Source organism: Abramis brama (assembly GCF_963993115.1).
Source record: "Abramis brama genome assembly, chromosome: 21".
Classification (NCBI taxonomy): domain Eukaryota; kingdom Metazoa; phylum Chordata; class Actinopteri; order Cypriniformes; family Leuciscidae; genus Abramis; species Abramis brama.
Genome location: NC_139983.1, coordinates 23,253,016 through 23,269,112, shown reverse-complemented (window position 1 = coordinate 23,269,112; position 16,097 = coordinate 23,253,016). Strand labels below are relative to the sequence as shown.

The window sequence follows — 16,097 nt, the reverse complement described above, 5'->3', positions numbered from 1 at the left end:
ATGACATCAGATTGCTTTAAATAGCACACCACTGAAATTAATGGAGACACTTAAGTTATTCATATCTTCATAGCAGAATAATTAAGCTGTAGATGAATGTTTCTCATAGCTATAGACACAGTAGTTGAAATAAACACTCTTTGTTTCCAATAATTTGGACTTTATGAGTCCGATTTGTCCTTTAATTCACGTTCGTTAAGACAATATTTAATTGTTTTTGATTTATCTTCACTAATATGTGCCACAATGTCAGTTTTCATTGAACGGACCGGAAAGATCTCAGCAAGCACAATATTTGATATTTTGTGCCTGGTTGCGGTCAAGGTTTTGGTTCCATATAATCAATGAAAATTACATTAATCAACAAGGCAGAATGTGACAAAGATCAAATAAATTTCTGCATGCATAGCAAGAGAGTAACTATTCGAAATCATTGTACACAATCCATTTAATTGTTGGTTGGCAAGCTGCCATGATTGGTTCAAATGCAAAACATACACAATTTATAGCCTTGTCAGATGCAAGATTCATTTGAAAACATTTTTCTTATTTTTCTTTTGTACACTCCCGTTCAAAAGTTTGGGCTCTGTAAGGATGTTTTTGAAAGAAATCTCTTATGGTCCCCAAGGCTACCTTTTATTTGATCAAAAAACAGCAAAAGCATTAATATTGTGAAATATTATTACTATCTGAAATAACTGTTTTCTATTTTAATGTATGTTAAAATTAAATGTATTCCTGTGATGGCCAAGCTGAATTTTTAGCAGCCATTACTCCAGTCTTCAGTGTCACGTGATCCTTCAGAAATAATTATAATCATTCTAATATTATAATCTATATTTTCAGTATTCTTTGATGAATAGGAAGTTATAAAGAGCAGCTTTTATTTCAAATAGAAAACTTTTGTAACATTATACAGTAAATGTCTTTATACACACACATATATACACATATACATACACATACACACACACACACACACACTGTATAATAATATCCATAATTCCTCCAAAATGCAAGTGTTTAGTCTGCCCCTCCTTTCCTTTTATTTCTGTGTAAAAGGTCCCATAATTCTCTTTTGAGCGCACATGCTCTCTCTGATGAGGACATAAGCCTATAGCATTTTAAAAAGGAAGCACACTGCCGTTATTGATCTTGTTGAAATGTGAACAGCTAATCAAGAGTTGATGGTAATGTTTTATGTATATTACATCCATAAAGACAAGCAGAACAAGTGTACCCCGCCTGTACACATCACATTGACTCGAAAAACGGAGTGCATATATTCCCCCCACATGAGAAGGTTAGGCAATTATGCATAAATCAATACTTTTCCTGTTACAGAAATAAGTATTATAGTTCCACGGAAAAACGTCAGGCCGTATAAATACAGAAAACATTCATGCCAGGCTGTAATTGGTGCTAGACATGCCTGTCTTTGACTTAGTCATTAATATGATGAAGACAATATTGACCTTTTTGCTGAGCCATGTCAAAAGATAAAATGTGCTAGTTTGAAAAAGGAAACATAAATCGTTTAACCAAGCTCAATCCAGCTGCGCTACTGCATTGTTTTAATATAGCCTATAATAGACTAAGAAAAGTTTTTTTTTGTTTGTTTTTTTTTGTTCAGGGATTTACTGGAAGATTAAAAACCCAATAATGAAAATGCTATCATTTACGTGCCCTCATTTCATTCCAAACCTATATGACTATCTTTTATCAAACTAAAAATGATTTTTTTGAAGAATATCCTGGACACTCTTTTTTTAATATTATGACCGTTTTGATTAATTAAAAAGATCCTACTAAAAAAGAACAATTCATTCCAAAATTGCTGCTTTTGTCATGACTCATGAACGACAAAATTCATAACTCCTTTTGTCTTCTATAGAAGAAAAAGTTATACAGGTTTGGAAACAACATGAGAGTGCGTAAATGAACTGTCCCTTTAATAAAATTCCACTACCTGCAGACTCTTACAGAATAATCACTTCTCTTGTAGTACTTAAGGGCACGTGAAGCCACGTCAGTCACACTTCATTTTTACCGCCTTATGTTTTAAGGCAAAAACGATAAACGTCCAGCGAGACTTCACACAAATCCTATTAAATCAGCGGGAGGGATTTGAAATGATATCAGAGTTTCAATTATATAGACTCAAGTGCTATTGATTGAGTGTAATTTATGACTTGTGTGCCGTGATGGGCCTTGGAAGACAACACGTCCATTCCCTATGGAGGGTTTTTATTAGCGCTGCTGGTGTGGACGGCCTGACAGGCAGAGTGAGCTAAATGCACAGAGGATGTGTCAGGCCGAGGTAATTTACTTCCTCTCAGCCTACATGAGAGCCCCATTAGATCATTACAGCAGCATGCATGAAACTGAGCTATGACTATAAATGCACATCTCTTTTTTTAATTCTCATATCTCTCCATCCTCTCCTCTTTTCTGTTATGATAGTTCCGGCAGGTCTGAGGGCCCCTGCATTAAGGCCGCTGAATGTGACAGCGATGAAGGTTTCCTGGGATGCCCCGGCCGAGCTCAACGGTCCTCCACCTCTGTACCACTTGGAGCGGACGGATGTGTCTTTGTCGGATGCCCAGGGCCAGGTTATAAAGGGGAGACGCTTCACAGGGGGTGGATACTTCAGATTTTCCAGCTCTACTTTGCCTGTCAACACTGACTTCACAGGTACAGGGTCTCATCGATGCTCTGTGTGCCTCAAAATGCATGATTGATTGATGCCATTTTAACAAGTAAATGTGATATGCAGATCAGTACCCATTTTATTGACATAATTTGACATAGTTATCTGTCTATATCACCAGGTATCAATAGTCTATTGGTAGCGTTTGCTTACCATTTTGAATATCAATCACGCTGATCACTTTCTTAATTCCAGTTGGCTCATGCTATTATGAAAATATTTGTGCATTCGAATGCTCAGGTAAGATGATGTAAAATTATAACAAACTTCTGTCTGTACCGTCTTGACTTTGCTCGCTTTCATCACTTTCGCTTTTATTCTCGTGCACTGACTCGTTTGCTAAGCTGAACAGCCAATCAGAGTTCTCTCTCTCACCGACGGCCCAACGCCGATTCAACATGCTGAATCGGCCCCAAAAAACCCGAAGGCATCTGACTAGAGCCAACGGTGCGGAACACCCTGAAAAAACTAAGCCGACCGACCCTCAAAGCAACAGGTTTCTTCTGGTCTGGATTAAGCACAGTCACATGTATGTGTGTCCATTGTAATGTGGAAGCTCAAGACCCACCAAAATATGTTAAAGTGAAGTATGTTTAAGTGAAATATAAACCCGTCAATAAAAGCTTGAAACATGCTTGCTCCGGTCTGGATAGGAACTGTGATCCGCACCGCAAGTGTTGAACTCATTGCAGTGTTCAGGGCAGAAAAAGCTCTCATGCTCGTTCTGTGTGTACATGTAAAATGCTTTTTACAGACATATTTTCCTTATGTGTTGGTAGGTTGCCAAATGCAAAGAAGGCACTATCACGAGCATGTCTCTGAAAGAAAACAGCGCTGAGTTGAACAGACGACAGAGATGAATGAACAGACCTGAAACAGCCTTACTTGACATTTGATTTCTGAATAATGAAGCCGCTTAATAATGAAACGAGCCGCTCTGAGATGCAGAAAACATTGTTTTTACAAGACACACGCGTACTTCTATAAAACACGCAGCTAGCGCATATATTTATATAATTAAATAGCACTATTTGTGATTCGAAAATCGCACTAAGTAATATTACGATTTTTATTAAATGTGTTGCTATATTGTGCAGCCCTAGACTAACGTGTGTGTGTGTGTGTCACTGTGTGTCGCTGTGTGTCACTGAAACACAAATTTAGTTGCAGCCAAGTGACTGTGCGACCCACCTTTTCCCGATCTGCGACCCATGGTTTGAAAACCCCTGGTCTAAAACTTTATGAATAGTTATTTCCATCTAGACTAAATGTAAACTATCCTGTCATTATATTGTTTTTTTGTTTGGTTCCACACAAAGTCAACATAGTTTTTCCACTCCTAAAGCATTTTCAAATGTTCACGTGGGCCACTCCAACCTCGTTGCTCCGCCCTAAACACTCTTTATTCATCTCTCACTCCTTTCCTCACTCTTCTCCATCCTGATGTATTAATGACTTCCATGATTAGACAAAGGACAATTATGCTTTTGTTTACAAACATAATTGGGGAATTGAGTTTCAAATGAATACAGGTTCCGGTTGATCTACTAATGTAAAAATCCTTCAGCTTGCCATTTGTTTAGATTACTTGCGATTTAATTGCGTTGAAAGCTGGGAAGGCATTGCTTTAAGTTATCAGATTGGTCAGTGTGATGTGACAGAAGAGGCAAACATTAGATGACCTCTTCTTTGAGTGACATGAGGATGAGATTTAGGAGTTATTTTGCTGTGATGTGGTACTTTTTTTTTTTTTAATAGGAAAAGCTGTGAATCACAGATGAGAACGTGGCGGCACATTAAGGCCCTCCTGCTTTCAGTGAGGTTTATGTCATTTCCTCTTCTCTATTCCCCAGCCTCTCTCTGCTGCATAATCCACAAACGAACATGAAACCATGTCATGTCGCGAGCCCTTTTTGTTGGACACATGCTCTAAGATATCTGGGAAATCTGACTTTATTTATATTAAAACGAGGCAATTAGTAGATCCTCCCTAAGAAGTCGGGGACGTTAAATTGCCTCCTTAAGGAGCGTGCATATAAATGGGTGACCCTTTGTGACCTTGCAATTTCAGGAAATGAATGGCCATTTCCCCCTCTAACTCTATTAACATTTAGCACTGCAATTTCCAGTTTTTTTCCTTAAATAATGACAAACGGATAAATCTTTATAAATCAAGCCCTGAGTTGAGTTCAGCTCACTCCCTAATTGATCAATGGCTGCAGTCAAAGTGGTGAGCTCGTCCTTGGGCCTGCTGGGATTATAAATGGCCACCAACTAATGAGGGAACCCAAAGAACAAACCATAACGACAACACCCCTTTTAGCCGACTTTCTGTTTTAAGCTTTCCGCACCTTTAGTTCCTCTGATTTTATTTCCAATTTCATTTTCAAATGCAGTATACGTGAGGTACTGAACAGCTGAATGTCTAGTGCTGTTAGTTTCTGTGATGCAGTACCCAAAAACACAGAGTTCCCTGTTGAAAATAAGCTTTTGTTTTATCGATCTTTAAGAAATGGGTAAATCGGACCAAAAAGCTCAGTGGCTGAAATGAGGCATAGTGACAACAACAAAAAACGATGAACATATAGCATGCTCAGGGACAAATACATTGTATATTATTGAAATGTAGCCAAAGCAATAGATTAAGCAAAATCAATGGTCATCTAATTTTGTGCTTGAAATGACTTTGTTAAAGGATGCAAGTCCCAACAAATCAAAGTAAAAATGAGATTAAACAGGCAGTATAGTTGAGGTGAATTGACTTGAGTTTTGATCGTCAATGAAATATTACAACAGTACTTTAAAGTCACATTGAAAATCATATCTAAATATTTTATTTTATTTGTGTTGTAATTCTTTAAAGTGACATTGAAAATCCTATCTAAATATTTTATATATATATATTTTTTTTTGTTGTTGTTGTTGTTGTAATTGATTATATTTTAGGCTCATCTTACTTGCTCTGTGTCTTTAGTATTCATCTATTTTGTTTCATTTATTTCTTTTCTATTCTGTCTATTTTCATATCTGCATTGAGTGACAGTGAAAATGTACAATTTCCCAAAATGGTAAGCAGTAATACATGAGAATGAAGCAATTTTCAAAGACTACATGCTATTGTAGCACAAAATGTTAAATTATACAAATTATTTTCCTTAATTAATTTGATTGATTGTCAAACGGCCTCAGTCAGTGGAAAGTAGAGGGAAACTTTGTACAGACATCATTAGTTTTTCCCCATTTAAAGATTAATCATGAAAAGCTCTGGCTCTTTAATTCTGTAATTTGTATATTTAATGGGGTGCTGCAGAATCTATGACAGTAATTAGCATTTCCTGAAAACTCATTAATACGCAACAACTTGATTAATGCCGCAATAATACTAACATGACTGAAGTTATTCAGGTTATGTACTAAGCAGATTAAATCCAAATAGCCCTGTTTGTTTTACTTATAGCTGATATAATGTTTTTTGGCAGAGAAAAATATTTTGGGATGAACATGTATGCCATCAATTCCGTTATCCACCAACTGACAAATATTTGTAAAAAATTGTTTAAAAAAATGTTGTATTAAACGTAGAATTAGGAATAATGTGTGACTGTATATGAAATATAAATAGTGTACACACACACACACACATACATACACACACACACGTGCTGTATATATATATATATTTTTTTTTTTTAATCTCTTTTAGTCTCTGTCCATGTTTGGTGGGTGCATTACCCTGAGCATTGTGTCTTAAAGTGCTGATGCAGACCCAATGTAAAAGTGCTTCACATCTTTCCCATGTCTTAGCGCTAGTCTTGAGACCCACAGAGGTGAATCTCATTCCTCATCAGCCTGCTCAGACCAGCGCTGTGCCTGAGAGACCTCTGACCACAGCTTTTCTGGACAGGTCTGTCAGTGCGTACAGCGGCACGCTGCTCCACTGGGATCTCAAATCCCACAGATGTCCCTTTAGCCTCCACGTTCCCTCTCCTGTAATGGACCAGACGTTCTGATGGATGTGAAGCACTTGTCAAAAAATAGCTGATCACCCCAGAGAGATCTGCTCTGCTGAACCTACAACTTCTGATCCAGGTTCTCCCCCACCATCCTCCACAGGACTGTGACTGTATGTGGTCAACATGAGACAGGAACTATGTGTTCTTTACAGAACACCTTAAGGACTGCATTGAGGAGCTCTCTCTCCATGCCATGGAAGAAAATACCTACATTTGAACACATATTAAGCACATGTGGGATCATGTTAAATTCATGTTGTGTGTGATCGAATGAAAACAGCACTTAGGGCTTTGAATTTCTATGTAAAATAGTTCACATTCACATTTTAAATACTTTTTTTAAGTGAGTATTTAATTTTTTTAATTTATATTTTATGCAAGTATCTGAAAAGCCATTGTAGTTTATGTATTTCCACCCAGCACTTATGCCGATGAATATGTGTCTTTTTTTGTATATCTTTTTTTTTTCATGTGAATTTTTGCACTCATTCATCATAATTTGTTATATAGGTCTCTTATGCCCACAAAGGCTGCAATTATTTAATGAAAAATACTGAAATTCATTCATATTGTGAAATATTATTACAATTTTAAATAATTGTTTTCAATATTAATATATTTAAAAAATTAAATTTTTTCCTGTTATGGCAAAGCTGAATTTTCAGCAGCCGTTACTCCACTCTTCAGTTGTACATGATTCTTCAGAAATTATAGTAATATACTGATTGGGTTTTAAAGAGAAATGTATTATTATTATAAAACAGCTGCGCTTCTTAATTTTTTTTTGTGGACATTGTGACACTACTTCAAAAACAGCATTTATTTTAAATATTTTTGAAATGCTATAAATGTCGATCATTTTAATATGTCCTTTATAATAGAACATATAATAGTTTTATCAGGGCAGTAGCTGTCTTGTGCAATCCAGCATATAGAGTCAGTCCTGTAGGGTTGGTATTCAGATGGTACAGTATAATCCCTGTATCAGTTGTATAGATCTGAAGCCTGAAGAAACATCTTGCTGCTCTACATGAGGTCAACCAGACTTACAACCTCTTCAATTCACTGGAGATTCTAAGATAGATTAAGTAGAATCTTTTTAATCTAAGCAGTCTGTATTTGAGTGGGTTTCTACTCTCAGTCCTCAACATATTAATGAATTTATATTGAAGAAGGACACCACTTCAAAGTGGTTAGTTTTTTTTTTTTTTTTGCGTCTGATTTTTAGGTCAGATGGTGGAAGACTTTACTAAGAACAGTTCTGGGAGGATTCTTTTTAAAGCAGCTCTGTTAGGATAAAGACTTTAGAGGTTAGCTCTTCTCAGGCATTGTGGGTCCATTCAGGCATTGCTCAATGTTTTTTTTTTTTTTTTTCTCACAGGCATCACACACTCATACACACTCACACTGGCTGCTTCAGTTTCTCACAATTCTGGGCCTTTTTTTCCTGTCATTTGCTCTTACATACTTATGAATGTAATTTTTGTTGTTCATGCATTATGACATGCTTTCACACTGCTTTATAATGCTTTCTGTGCAGTATTTTGATTAAACAGTCAAATAGTTTATTGATATGGAACATGCATTGACTCTCCCCAGGCCTGCAGCTGAGTTTCCGGACACGCGTCGAGGAGGGGGTTATGCTGTTTGCGGTTTCCCCTGGAGAACAGGAGGAGTATGTCGCTCTGCAAATACACAACGGCCGTCCATACTTCCTCTTTGACCCTCAGGTACATCATGGCCATGGAACGTTGTGTGTTTGTTTAAGCTACGAAAAGCCTTTAAACCTTTAAGTGTGATAGATACCAATCTCTAGATTAGAGGATATATCGGAACCATGTTGGTTATCAGCTGATATTTCACAATAACAGGCGATTTTGAAAATTTTATTGAGTAGGCTCATTTTCACTGCTTTTACATTTAAACTACAATTGCTATCAATCTTTATAGACACAAATAACTTAATAACACTGTTAAATGTAATCTTTAGCAAATACCAAAATGGGCATCCATTTTTACATACTGTATATTGTAATGTTGTGATACCTATTCAATTTTAGCACTTACAATGACTGATTTTAGTGTTTTATGTTTCATTTATTTAAGAAATGTTAATATTGACTATTTATTTATCCGTATTAACGTATTAAGAATTGTAATATCTACTTTAATACCCACTTTACACAGAATTCTGTGCATTTTGATTGATCAAGTTCTTCTCTGCTAAAAACTTGAGCTAAAAGAGGGTTTGAGACCAATTAACTTGTTACCCGCAGACATTGGGTGGGAATAGCAATAGCATGCTAATTATGCACACTGCAGCACTAGCATGTAGGGTTGAGTCTATTGCTCTGATGATGAAAGCAATCATGAAAGATGATTTCACATTAGTGTCCAGGAGACCACCGAGAAACTCACCCCACCAATAAGCGCCATTGCCGAATATTGCCGGTTTTGCATTCGTAAACACATTTTGTCGGGGTAGTTTGATAATTATAACTAAAAGTGGTGTCATGCCCAATTAATGTCCCCTGATAGCATGCCCATTAGTTCCCCCATTAACGAATTCAACAATTCTAATGGGATTAGCACCATGGGATGCTAATTGAGCGTGACACAGGGAACTGGTATGCTTCCCCACACACTCTTTCTAATGATGAAATTAATGAGCATTTTATGAAACACTGTCTCATGAAAGCGTATTTAGTTCCTGTAAAGGCTGTCACAAATGATGCTGTTTTTTGCCCAATGTCTCCTTATCGGAGTCTCTCAGAGATAAGCCAGTGATGAGTGGTTTCTAGGCATACAGTGAGGAGAGAAGGTCTCTCCAAGGCCCATGGGCATGATTAGTTGCATTAGTACCATGGACAGCGCCCATTTCATCTTAAACAAACTCAAGGGCTATTAAGCAAGAGTATGCTGCTCACTGTGTTAATGACACACACTACATCACCAAAACCTATAGCAGCTTCTATAGGACTCTTGTGGAACGGATCTTTAATGAACTGTTTGGAGTGTTAGTGCGTAAATTCTGTTAACCATACTCACTGTTTTCCACTGACCATTAGTTTTTATAGTTAAAAGGAGCATTTTCAGTTATAGACTAAATCATTTCTGTTTCTTAATTGTTTTATGAAGTTTTGAATTTTATCATTTTAAAGCAGTGGTTCTAAACTAGGTGGTCCACTTGGGGGGGTCTCAGCAAACTTCAAACGGGGCCACAGAATGACTTACAATTATTTAAGTGTGTGAAAAATTGGATATTAAATATAAAATGTCGAAAATGCTAAAAATGATATAATAATGCTGAAAACGCACACAGAATAAGAATCTTGGATGTTCTGGTATTACAAAATGAATCATGGTTGAGTTTAATTTAACATATGAACAGGTTCCTAGTTTCTATTAATAAAAAAACGTTTGAAAACAAGCAGCATTGGCATAATAAAAGCAGAAATGCCAAAGGAAATATCTTAGCCTATATATGGGGGCTTCAAATAATCATGTCAAAAAGGTTGTGAACCACCGATTTAATAGAATAGTTGTCATCATTTACTCATCATCATGACGTTTCTTCTGTTGAGGTTAAATAGGGACATTTTGAATAAATTGTATTTTATTCACATACTATTGCAAGGAGGGAGTATTTCAGGTCTTCAGGAGCAATGCAATAGCTTTGTGTGACAAACAAACTGAATTTTAAGTCTTTCTTCACTTAACTCTTTCCCTGCCAGCGTTTTTGAAAAAAAGTTGTTAGTCACCGCCAGCATTTTTGATCATTTTCACAAAAGTTTCATGGCCCCCAGAATAATTTTTGTATGAATATCTGAATATGCAATATATCAAAAGAAAGAACAGACCCTCTGCTTTAAAAAAACAAAAACAAAACAAAACAGTTTTATTCTAGCTTCATGCATTCCTTTTTTATGTGGTGAATATGGGTAAGTTTCATAAAAAAAGCAACATTTTGAGCAAAAAGCTGAGAAAATAGTGTTTTTGTCAAAAACTACGTGGATTCAGAACAATGATTAAAACATCAGTAGATCGAGTCCATCAACTCGATCAAAGCTTACATGGTCCTATATATATTTCATTCAGTAACATTATGCAGTTTTGATTTATATGCTGTTGATGATCGCGTTATTTTACATATGCATATGCTTACATATGATATCGCTTGTTTCTGCTTCTTTTTCGCCTGTGTTTTGATCTGGAGATTCAGTGCTCTTTCAGAAGATGCGTAATAGCGCCCCCTACCGTTTAACAGTGAAAACATGGAAAGCTGGAAATTTCTGTCAATGGCGGGGAAAGAGTTAAAATCTCCCCTTACTCTCCTTGTCAAGTTTATGTATACATGAACAAATCGCTCTCTTGTGGAGGATATTTCTGATGAATTACTCTTCCGATTCACAAAATTGGTCTGACTGATTTGTTTATGATTGATCCAGTTATGGAGTTCAAGTCATTGTCGCAATGAACCGGTCACAGTGGTTAACAGCCTACTGAAGAAGATTTTCCATGAATAATGGCATAAATTTCAGCGAGTTTCTCAGACAGAACAAACTATTATATGACTTTTATATATTGTGTTGTACACTTTGAATGAGTACTTTTAAAGTGCTTTTTAAAGTTTAAGGCCCCATTCTTTGTAATTACAAGGAGGAAAAAAAAAAGTGGATTCTTCAGAATGTATCCTTTTGTGCTCCACGGAAGAAAACAAAACGTTTTGGAAAGACATGAGGGTGACTAAATTATGACAGAATTTCATTTTTTGGATGAGCCAAATGTATTTTAATGTTTTTGCAAAAAAAAAAAAAAATCCATTGAAACAAGACCTAGTTGATAATTCATGAGCTTAATCGGCAATTAATTTATGCAAGTAGATGATATGTGGTGTAAATACCCTCTAGCATTGCTGCAATGTTTTCTTAAAATTGATGAATGCTGTGACTGATCGTTTGGGGTTCAGTCATTAGGACTCCCTAGCTGATGTTTACAGCACATGACTGAAACTTGAATACATTACATCAGATGTTCAGGTTGTGATGTCGTTTATAGGTCTGCCTCCCATTGAACAAGATTGATATGATTTTTTTTTTGTCTTCAAACATCTGAAATAAACACATTCAGTAAACACTTTTTGGCCTGGAATAATTAAAGTTAGCTGTTAACGGCTGGCAGATGATATTATTCAGGAAGGCTTTTAGTTGTTGTGACAGAATTGATCTCTCATCGTAAAGAAGCCCCACTGAATACTTTCAAAGGGAGGAGGGATAGGAATGCAGTGTTGTGTCTGTCCTGGCTTCTCCCTAAAGCTATTTCTTCTCCTCTCTCTCTCTCTCTCTCTCTCTCTCTCTCTCTCTCTCTCTCTCTCTCTCTCTCTCTCTCTCTCTCTCTCTCTCTCTCTCTCTCTCTCTCTCCTGCTCTCTGCAGTAAGCATATCACAGGGCTGACTTTCCTCAGCATCCACACACATATTGATTTGATCATTAAATCTTCATCACAAAGAGGAGATGCGATACTTTGTGTCTCTGTGCTTTCACTGCAGAGCACTCAGTCAGGCCGTTAAGTGTATGAACCTGAATGATGTCATATTTTAGCAGGACAATAACCCCATCTTATGTTGATGGTGCCAGCCCATGAAATTTACTGCTTTTGGGGAATGTCCTATCTCTGGGCAGAATTCCTTAGCGCCTTGAGTTTGGTGCCAAGAGGGATTCTGGTGCTACTTTTTCAACTTCTCCAACTTCTCCTCTATAAACCCAGATATAGAAGAGCAAATTGTCAAAGTTAACTTTGGGTATATATATAATCTTTACCTATAAACTGTGCCTGCCTGTTATGACATTGCGCTTTTATTGAGCTTGAACCTCATTTTAATGCTGACAGTGGAGTTATGATTTCTGAAATGTTTTTACTTTCACAATCTTGAAATTGTATCAAGAACTTTTGTGATATCACAGTATGTCTACCAGAGTTGTGCAAAATTCAGAATTCAAGAACTGACTCCTTGATTTCATGAGTTGGATGGAATTGACCACAACAGGAAGTTAAATCGGAATGGCAGGAATGGGAATTTACTAGTTCTTTATGATTCATTCTGGGAAATTTTCTATCCTAATCTAATCTGTCTGTCCGTCTGTTGGTCGGTCGTTCTGTCTATCTAGCATTCCAATATTCTAGAGTTCTAGCGTTCTATCTTTCTACCTATCTATCTGTTTCAAAGCTGTTTTAACATTTTTAACATCTTCCAAACAAGTCTCTGCAAATTATTCAAATTTTGTCCTGACAAACTGCTTTTCTAGTTAAAAAAAAATATAGTTATATGATTTTCTTTACACTTCAAATCATTTTACATTCCTTATATTCCTGTTTGTATTGAAATTGTTTACACTGCATTAGTTTATGCACATGCATTTTTACCTCCTAAGCTCTGCTGCAGCACAGGGAGGGGAATGTCTCCTCTTCCTAAAGCTGCTGATCAGCCATCATTTGTGCAGTGTGTGCGGTGTGTTCATGATGAGCGAGTGATTAACCCTCAACGTTTGATGCTAGGCCTCAGCCGTGGCCCTCAGCCCTCGCAACGATGGAGGTAGACGTTATAATGACAACCAGTGGCACCACCTGATCGCTACAAGGAAGCAGGCCGTGGGAACAATCATTGTCGACAATCAATACAGCGGTAATGACGCACACACATATGATATTCATAGGCCAGCCCTGCACCCTCACATCTGTCCTGTTCGGTTATTCAGTGCCTGTAAAGCCCCCGACTTGAACAGATTTCAAGCAAAGGAATTATCAAGGTTAATCGTTGCCATTTATTGTGTGATTAGAATAATTAGGCCAAAGAAGCCTCTCCTTTCCTGAACTTACATTTCAATTAAGACTGGTGGTGTGAAGCGAAGTCTCCCTCTTCCTGTCTCAAAGCGGTCTCAGGGGATTCTTCCCACCAGGGTTGCTTTATCTCAGTCACTTTTTTAGAGTAATGACTTTATCTGCTCTGAAGCATCAACTGAAACCATTGAAATATAACAATACAGTTTTTCAAATACTGCTCTACCCTGCTCTGATTATTAGAGCAGCCAGGAACAGTCTCAGAAGAACATTATTGTATTGATTTAGCATTGGCACGTGCTCAGGGGTATAAGCTCATATTTTTTCCTCCAACAGGATCGGCATCAGCTACAAGTGGCAGCACCATCATCGGTCAGAATACGGGCGTCTTCATAGGAGGGATTCCAGAGAATTTCACCCTTCTTAGACAAGACACTGGTAATTTACCTCTGAATGTCCTGATAACTGACAGTAAATTCTGTATCTATGAAGAGTTGCAAGTACTTGTTTTATGTATACAGGTCAAGCCCAGCTGGTGCAACATGGGTTTGCTGGTTGCTTGAGGGATGTGATGGTGCAGAAATCCAGTGGCACTACTGAAGTATGGGAGCCTCTGGACTGGGAATCAGCACTAGAAAAACATGAGACCTATGAAAGCTGGGAGGGCTGTCCTGCTGTCTCTGAAGATGGGGCCTACTTCCTAGGACATGGTACTACCTGATTTAAACTTCTTTCACATGGTCTGATTATTTGTGAAGTTAATGTTGAATTTTCCTAACAAATCTATTTCTTTTTTTATATTCAGGGTTTTTGAAGGTCAAGCCTGAAATATTCACTGGTGGAGATTATTTCGAAATATCATTTGAGTTCAAAACTGACCAGCTAAATGCACTACTATTGTTCGCCTATGATGTAGATGGGAAGGATTTCATTTTGGTAAGTTTGCTTAAATCTAAACATTAGGGCTATCGGTTTAATGATGAATTAAATATCACTTAATTTAGTGCAAAAAATTATAAATAATTAACAAAAAATACTAATTAATTTAGCACAATTAGTTAAGCCCCCTGACCTGTGCTTAAAACTGTTGGAGAAATTCAAGTACCACCTCAATGTTGAAGGTTTCTGCTAGTACTTAATTGATTAATTGCAATTAATTAATTTGAATAATCATGTAATAAATAATTACACAAATAAGCTGAAATTAATATGTAGTGTTTCAAGACATCATTGTAACAGTTGTGTGTTATTCAGGCGGAGCTGCAGGGTGGAGTTCTCTTCTGGCTGTTGCGTTGGGGTGAACAGACGGCAGAGTTGAGCGTATGGGTGGGCCTGTCCTACTGTGACGGGGGCTGGAACACTTTGAGTGTGCTGAAGAGAGGCCTGTTAGCGAGCGCTGGCCTCAATGACGTATATGAACAGGAAAGGAAGGGCATGGGTGGCCCTCTGACCATCAGCTCTCCGCTCTATGTAGGGGGAGTCCCACCTGGAGTAGTGCACCCAGCACTGAACAAGCACAGCCTTCTGCATGGTGAGACACTTGCAGGTTTATTTGTATATGTGGGAATTTTTGGCCATTCATCCAGTGGAGCATTTGTGAGGTCAGGCACTGATGTTGAACGAGAAGGCCTGGCTCGCAATCGCCGTTCCAGTTCATCCCAAAGTGTTAGATGGGGTTGAGGTCAGGGCTCTGTGCAGGCCAGTCAAGTTCTTCCACACCAAACAGTCTGGCAGGTAACATTCTCCTGGCATCTGCCAGACCCAGACTTACATACAAGCCTCACATCACCATGAAGAAAAAAAGAAAAGAAAAAAAAAACTGTATGTATGTATATATATATATACATATATATATATACATACACACACATATATATATATATATATATATATATATATATATATATATATATGTGTGTGTATATATATATATATATATATATATATACACACACACACACACACACACACATATATATATATATATATATATATATATATACAGTGAGGAAAATAAGTATTTGAACACCCTGCTATTTTGCAAGTTCTCCCACTTAGAAATCATGGAGGGGTCTGAAATTGTCATCGTAGGTGCATGTCCACTGTGAGAGACATAATCTAAAAAAAAAAAATCCAGAAATCACAATGTATGATTTTTTAACTATTTATTTGTATGATACAGCTGCAAATAAGTATTTGAACACCTGAGAAAATCAATGTTAATATTTGGTACAGTAGCCTTTGTTTGCAATTACAGAGGTCAAACGTTTCCTGTAGTTTTTCACCAGGTTTGCACACACTGCAGGAGGGATTTTGGCCCACTCCTCCACACAGATCTTCTCTAGATCAGTCAGGTTTCTGGGCTGTCGCTGAGAAACACGGAGTTTGAGCTCCCTCCAAAGATTCTCTATTGGGTTTAGGTCTGGAGACTGGCTAGGCCACGCCAGAACCTTGATATGCTTCTTACAGAGCCACTTCTTGGTTATCCTGGCTGTGTGCTTCGGGTCATTGTCATGTTGGAAGACCCAGCCTCGACC

General features: G+C 37.4%; 1 protein-coding gene across 1 annotated transcript in view; it reads left to right on the top strand.

Moving 5' to 3' along the window:
• The window catches only part of ush2a (Usher syndrome 2A (autosomal recessive, mild)), a 208,666-nt gene that overhangs the window by 60,317 nt on the left and 132,252 nt on the right, over nt 1-16,097 (top strand). The window contains exons 21-27 of the mRNA XM_084096104.1: nt 2,464-2,694; nt 8,323-8,453; nt 13,279-13,405; nt 13,897-13,998; nt 14,082-14,270; nt 14,366-14,496; nt 14,815-15,091. Of these exons, the coding sequence (XP_083952230.1) occupies nt 2,464-2,694; nt 8,323-8,453; nt 13,279-13,405; nt 13,897-13,998; nt 14,082-14,270; nt 14,366-14,496; nt 14,815-15,091 (1,188 nt within the window). The remainder of the gene's footprint in view (nt 1-2,463; nt 2,695-8,322; nt 8,454-13,278; nt 13,406-13,896; nt 13,999-14,081; nt 14,271-14,365; nt 14,497-14,814; nt 15,092-16,097) is intronic.